This window comes from Engraulis encrasicolus, chromosome 11 (genome assembly GCF_034702125.1).
Source record: "Engraulis encrasicolus isolate BLACKSEA-1 chromosome 11, IST_EnEncr_1.0, whole genome shotgun sequence".
Lineage (NCBI taxonomy): Eukaryota > Metazoa > Chordata > Actinopteri > Clupeiformes > Engraulidae > Engraulis > Engraulis encrasicolus.
Genome location: NC_085867.1, coordinates 37,178,221 through 37,185,720, shown reverse-complemented (window position 1 = coordinate 37,185,720; position 7,500 = coordinate 37,178,221). Strand labels below are relative to the sequence as shown.

Sequence of the window (7,500 nt, the reverse complement as noted above, 5' to 3'; positions counted from 1 at the left end):
TCCAGATGGTTAGTAACAACCATCGTGCGAGAACCAGGTTAGACCGCCTTGGCTCAATCTGGGGACAGCCATGGCGCAATGGTTCAAACCCCACCCTTACCAACACCTTCATCCATGGCTGAAGTGCCCTTAAGCAAGGCGCTGAACCCCACATTGCTCCTGGGCATGTAACCAATAGCCTGCACCTAAATAAATCGCTTTGGATAAAAGTGTCAGCTAAGTGTAATGTAATGTAATGTAATGTAATGTAATGGATTGTCCTTTCTCTCTAACACAGACATTGATGAGTGCCAGGAGCTGCCAGGTCTGTGCCAGGGGGGCAACTGTGTCAACACTTTCGGCAGTTTCCAGTGTGACTGTCCTCCTGGTTACTACCTCAATGTAGACAGCCGCATCTGTGAAGGTACAGTACTATAGGCAGTCCCACCAGGAAATCGCGGGCATTTTCTCAAAAAATCGCGGTCGGAATTGCCAGATGGTGCAAGAGGATTTCCAGAAAATCGCGATAAAAGTTGCGGAGCTTCTTACTGTGTTGTTGCGATTTTGTTGCGGCATGAAGTGAAAGGTGCGATTTTTGTTGCGATTTTTGATGTGTTTCCCCACGCTTGAAAGTAGGCCAAAGAACACTGCAACATTCCAGTCCTCTGGTGTTTTTATATTATTTCCATTTTTATATTATTTTGGTCCATAAGCAAAGCAGGGAAGCGGCCAGGGCGAGTTTTTTATGTCGCGTGAAAAGTCGTGTCAAAAGTTTTCCATCTCTTTCATGCTGCCATTAGGCTACGACACCCTTCATTACAATGCTGTTTATGGTCGTTTGACTCGGTTTTAAATGTCATCACCGTTTCAAATTGTAAGCATACAAACTTCGTATCATGTCGATATCCATTCCTGACTTTAAAAAAAAAAAAAGGGGCTGGCTACATAATTAACTAGGCGGGCGGAATTGGGCATGTCACAACGTTGAAGAGGGTGCGCGATGAACTCTTGTGAAAAATCCTGGGTAAATGTGAGTCGTCTGCTACACATAGCCTGCCTGCCTGTGTCGGCGTTTAATTTTCAAGCTTGTCAAAGCACACAAAAAAAAGCAGAGGGAGGGGTCGCTTTCGAAAGAAGGCATAGGCCTAGGGTTTTTTTTGTTCTCCCGCGCCGTCAGCCGGCTTTCAATTAACGACTGATGATCATCATTCAATGTAACGAGGATGAACTTCACAGATTTCCTGTTGTGAATGGTGCTTACTGAATAATGCTCAGAAATTATATTGTGAATATAAAAGACGACGAGATGGTTATCTATAAAACACCACGTCGACTGTAGAACATGGGTTCATGAAATGAAAATGGGTTCATGAAATCACGACTAGACTAAACGGAGGTCTCAGCTGTCAATCAATAGCCTACCGCACCGTCACAAGGAAGAGAAGGAGGAGGGAGAGAGACAGAAAGTAGTTTCCCAACTTACTCCACGGCTTTCCAACGGTTTTATTCATGTTCGGTGTTAATTGTCCGTTTGACCGCGCCAGGTTAAACGAAAGTGATTTGACGACACGGTCACCACGGTCACCAAGTGCTCGTATCCAGCCATAGCCCAATTTGCGCGAAAGAGATTAGGCCTACTATATCGGCCAGGCACGCACGCAGCATTCACAATGAAGGATGGAAATTACTCCTTTGTTGTGGACAAGGCATTTGCGCATCTCAATTCGGAGGGAAAATGTTGCCTTCTGTATGCGCACAAGTCACCAAAGTGGTCCAGCAGGTGGACCGCTTTAGAAAAAAGAAAACACATCTTGTTGTAGGAGCCCTATACTTGGCGTAGGCCTAATGTAGATGACTGTCATGAAGTGTTAATTATATATTTATGTAGGCCTAGCACATTTTAAAAATGTAGGCCTATTGGTTATGCCAGACTAGTCATACATTTTCCCTCCTGTGACCATGCGAGCAGACGCGCAATGAGAACATGGCGTTTCCTACATTCGTATTTATTAGTTTTTCCCCCTCACCGACAACTTTGTACATGCATAGTAAAGTGCTGGGACTGATTGCTAGGTTACTTTTTTATTGTATTTTTTATTGTATTATCCTTTTTGAAAGGAAGTTTGTCGACGTCAGTGAACTCAGCGCAACATGGTTTGGTTCAAAGTGTTCAAAGTTGCGGGAAATCGCGGTGATTGGTTAAAGTTGCGTTCTCGCGCAGAATTCGCGGAAATTCATTGAAGTTGCGAAAAACGACGCGATCGCAACATCGCGATTTCCTGGGGGGACTGTATAGGACTGCTTTCACACTCAAAACTTCGTACTTTGGTGCTCACTACCCGGGAGATGGAATGGAAAAAATGTCTACACTACTATATTGTACTACAGTAATTCACAAGTAGATAGCTACTACTGAAGTGATTAGGGCAGTCATGGGTAAGTGGTTAGAGCATCAGACTTATAGCCCAAAGGTTGTCGGTTTGGCTCCCGACCTGCCTGGGGGGAGTAATTAAGTAGTGCTCTCCCCCATCCTCCTCCATGACTGAGGTACCCTGAGCATGGTACTGTCCCGTCGCACTGCTCCCTTGGGGTGCCATTGGGGGCTGCCCCCTCGCACGGGTGAAGCATGAATGCAATTTCGTTGTGTGCAGTGTTCCCTTGTGTGCTGTGGAGTGCTGTGTCACAATGAGTGTCACAAAGTTTCCCAGTTGGGCTTTCATTATGATGAGATTTTTACTGTAGGTGTGGAAGTATCTTTCGGTAGCTAAAGACTGTAAATACATGTATGTGTCATGAAGATGAGATGCCTTTTAATGTGAGCATACATGTACAGTTAAGTACAGCACACACTGTACTTAATACAGTACTGTATGCATCAATACTGTATGTACATAATGTCTGTGCCAGTTGGGTTGATGTCTTTTTTTCTTGTGTACCTTTCCTTGCTATCCCTGTTCCACTCACACGCACATCAGACATTGATGAGTGTGTAGTGAACCCAGGCATCTGCGGCCCCGGCACCTGCTACAACACGCTGGGCAACTACACCTGCGTGTGTCCACAGGAGTACATGCAGGTCAATGGAGGCAACAACTGCATGGGTGAGTACAGCACTGCCACTGTGGGACTGTTTGTGTTTGAGTTTATTTATTTTATGAAAGGGACAATGTACACATTGCTTGCAAAAGACTACATTTATTCAGTGTTGCTTGCTACCCTCAATAAATTAAGTCTTTTGCCAGCAGTGTGCAGATCCTTCATCCTTCTAAATTTGTTTGGGGCGCTGCCCGGGGCAGCTGCCGTTACCCATAATTACCCCCTGGGGATTAATAAAGTTACTCTTACTCTTACTTACTCTTACTGTAAATACATGTTTTTTGGCACCTGCTGATGAATTCTCTTGGATGTGCACACTATCCACTACACAATATACACAATATACACACACTCATAAAACATACAGACCAATGTTGATAATGGGCTGTGATCTGTGGGTTTGTGTGATGATTTCAATCAAGTGGGTCATGGCCTTATGCCTATAATTAAGGAGGCCCTTCAAAACTCTCTCTCTCTCTCTCTCTCTCTCTCTCTCTCTCTCTCTCTCTCTCTCTCTCTCTCTCTCTCTCTCTCTCTCTCTCTCTCTCTCCTCTCTCTCTCTCCCTCTCTCTCTCTCTAGACATGAGGAAGAGCCTGTGTTACAGGAACTTCAATGGCACTGTGTGTGAGAACGAGCTGGCCTTCAACCTGACGCGTCGTCTCTGTTGCTGCTCCTACAATGTGGGCAAGGCCTGGAACAAGCCCTGCGAGGCCTGCCCCACCCCCGCCACAGGTAAGACGGTCAGGTTCGAACGGTGGAATTATGCTAATTAGGCTCTAAATTGCCTAGCAGATTGGATTGGAGGTTGTTGGATTAGATTTATGGAAGCAGGTTCAAATCCCATATCCCTATGGAAAAATGTGGGTGGGGCAGTAAGCAGTCATTACTCTCATGCACCCTCGTCATCGTCCACTAGGCCACGGCTGCCCCATGCACCCTTCACAGATGCAGTAGTAAATCAGACAGCCTTTTGCATCTTGACCAGCACTGGCAAACATGATGCAACTCTTCTCTGATTGTATTCACGGCTAAAGACCTTCAGTAGGTTCACTGGTTAACTGAATGGGAACTAATTATTCCACATACAGTAGGCCCTGCAGGTTCACTGGTGAACTGAACAGGAGCTCATCATTTCACACATTTTTTTAATGTTTCAGATGAATACAGAGTCCTCTGTGGCAACATCGTGCCAGGGTTCAAACTGGACATCGAAACCGGGAAAGCCATAGGTGAGCCTCAATATGTGACCTTCAGCACACCAGTTTACACCACTTCACATTCTCAACAGCCATTTAGATTATATAATAAGCGCAGTACAGTACAGTACATATGCCATAATGTTACTACATACAAATACAGGTATTGCGCGCGCGTAATACACACATCCACATTATACACACACTCAAAATCATCCTTCATGCACTTTGACACACACAAACTCATCCATATTATACATACACTCAACATCATCTGTGAACTGCTTCTCTTTTTCTTCCTCCAGACATTGATGAGTGTCGTGAGATCCCGGGTATCTGTGCCAACGGCGTGTGTATCAACCAGATCGGCAGCTTCCGCTGTGAATGCCCCACCGGTTTCAGCTACAACGACCTGCTGCTTGTGTGTGAAGGTCAGTCTCACAACATTATGTGTGAAATCAGGAACAGCCAACACACAACCACACAATACACATTTCTTGTATTGCCCTGGGTGTTAGTTGTTGGCAAGACCTTCTATGGAGCCTGTTTTCTCTATTGCTCTCTCTCTCTCTCTCTCTCTCTCTCTCTCTCTCTCTCTCTCTCTCTCTCTCTCTCTCTCCTCTTAGACTTCCTGTGTTTATTGTGTTCCTGGTGGGTCTGTTGTCTTTGCTGCCAATCTCCATTAGAGGGACACTGCGCCACACACACACACACACACACACACACACACACACACACACACACACACACACACACACACACACACACACACACACACACACACACACACACACACACACACACACACACACACACACACACACACACACACACACACACACATACACTTTCTTGCCCCCCTGAATGTGCACCACTAGAAGGGCTCTTCCTGTGGCAAGTTCCCTGAATCCCCCACATCACACACACACACACACACACACACACACACACACACACACACACACACACACACACACACACACACACACACACACACACACACACACACACACACACACACACACACAGGGTGTAATTAGTGGTTGCTATACTGGGGTTCACCGCTCTCTGGCTGCTTCAGCCGACCCACAGACCACCACAATGAGGGGAAAATGTGACTGGCAGGCAAGCAGACTGTGTGTGTGTGTGTGTGTGTGTGTGTGTGTGTGTGTGTGTGTGTGTGTGTGTGTGTGTGTGTGTGTGTGTGTGTGTGTGTGTGTGTGTGTGTGTGTGTGTGTGTGTGTGTGTGTGTGTGTGTGTGTGTGTGTGTGTGTGTGTGTGTGTGTGTGTGCAGCTGCAGCAGCCCTGTGTGGTAGACTGCACCCACCAAATATCACTGTTGCTGCTGCTCCTGTCCTAATAGAAGATTTGCAGACACTCACCAGAAATAGAGATGCTTATTGCGATCTGGGCTTGAAAGATGTGAGAAAAGTGTCCTTCCTGGCTCTGTGATCTGTGGAAACAAAGCGTTATTATTACCCATACGGTAATAAATCCTTGTTAAAAAATCAGATTGTGCGGCACTTTCCTCTCACTCTCTCAGCTGCTGTCATTACTTTACGTTTCGAACATCAGACACAGCAGCCTAGTGTGCTAAAGTAGTACAGAGATTGCGCCCACTAGCCACCACTACACTAAAGGGCCGTACACACACATCGCTGCTATTTATTAGCTTCTCGCTTGCTCGCCTACTCGCCTCTCTTTCATGGAACGTTCGCTAAAAGTTCCCGCGGCTTTAACTGCCAATGAACAGGCGAGAAGTACCGTACTCTGCATTCCAATTGGTTACTCGCTTACTCGTCTCGCTCGAAGATAAAATATTTTCAACTCGGGATCCGCCCACATCGCATCGCTTGTACAGTACTCGCCTACTCGCCTACTCACTGCACATTGCAGCTGCTGTTAGTGTTGCTGTGTCTGATCAGCTTTTGCACGTCAGAAAGAAAGGAATGAAGAAGTATAGCAAGACTGGGGTTACAGGTTTTTTTCTGATATAAATATTATAAATAAATATAGTCATTATTCTTTCTATGTAGGGAACAGTCTCGAGATAGAAATATTATACAGTATACAAAAATATTATGCATATTGTGCAAATATTACTATTACTATTATCATGCATGTTTTTCTACTGTACATACTGTAGTGATCTCTTTTAATAGTATCTTGTTTGCATTATGCTTGCTGTATATAAAACATTAAAAATGTACATTTGGATACAATTTCCAGCAACTATTCTAATCTTCTAATCCTTGCAATCTTACTTAGGTCAGCAGAGAATGTTTTTGTGTCATTGTGCACGGTCTACATGTAGCCCATGGTTATTTTTCTATTGATTATTACAGTTGTCTTTATGAAGCGTGGTGGCCAGGAAACTGTCAAAAGTCCTCCATATAGATTTACAGTTAATTGGATTTATCCTCCCCACCTCCCGTGCTTCAAGTCTGTCTGAATTAGGACGCAATATCTCACACACACACACACACACACACACACACACACACACACACACACACACACACACACACACACACACACACACACACACACACACACACACACACACACACACACACACACACACACACACACACACACACAGACACACACACACACACACACACTTTCTGGCATGCTGAGAGTAGAGACTTCAATTTTACTTCTCCTAGATGTCAGGCCTGTATTACCTCAATGAGACGTTAAGATGGAGAGAAAGATTACTGTATTTCGCACTGATTCGCACTGCACACATATGTACGCGCACACACACATGCGCGCACGTAGGCGCACACACACACGCACACACACACACACACACACACACTGCCACACACTGTGGTTTGACAGGAAACGTGCGGTGCCATTCCGTCTTAAGAAAAGGCTTCCTCATTTCCTGTGAGGTCCAATAGAAATAGTCCTTCTGCTCATATGGGTGCTCAGCATACTAGTAAAACCAAACACTACAAAAACATCCACGAAATGTTTCTACATAATCAAAAGGACAGCGTTTATTTCACTCTCTTGGTGTCCATTAACAGTCATAGTTTGATAGGTCTTCTGGTAGGTTCAAGAACTTTTCAAGAGTTTTTCTTCTTGAAATGGAGTCCAAAAGGTGTGTGTTCATCCAAGAAAAGTTGACGTATGAATTGTAAAACATCAGAATGAATCTATTGCAGATATTGGACTGAATCTGAAACAAGATCTCTGTAGTCTAACACACCAGTACAC

At 44.9% G+C, this 7,500-nt stretch overlaps 1 protein-coding gene across 4 annotated transcripts in view; it reads left to right on the top strand.

Annotated features, from left to right (window-relative positions):
- Positions 1–7,500, top strand: part of LOC134458306 (fibrillin-2) — a 174,354-nt gene that overhangs the window by 124,760 nt on the left and 42,094 nt on the right. For all 4 annotated transcript variants that reach the window (XM_063210537.1, XM_063210535.1, XM_063210538.1 and 1 more), the window contains 5 exons: positions 278–403; positions 2,955–3,080; positions 3,656–3,808; positions 4,234–4,305; positions 4,578–4,703. In XM_063210537.1, coding sequence (XP_063066607.1) covers positions 278–403; positions 2,955–3,080; positions 3,656–3,808; positions 4,234–4,305; positions 4,578–4,703 — 603 coding nt within the window. The remainder of the gene's footprint in view (positions 1–277; positions 404–2,954; positions 3,081–3,655; positions 3,809–4,233; positions 4,306–4,577; positions 4,704–7,500) is intronic.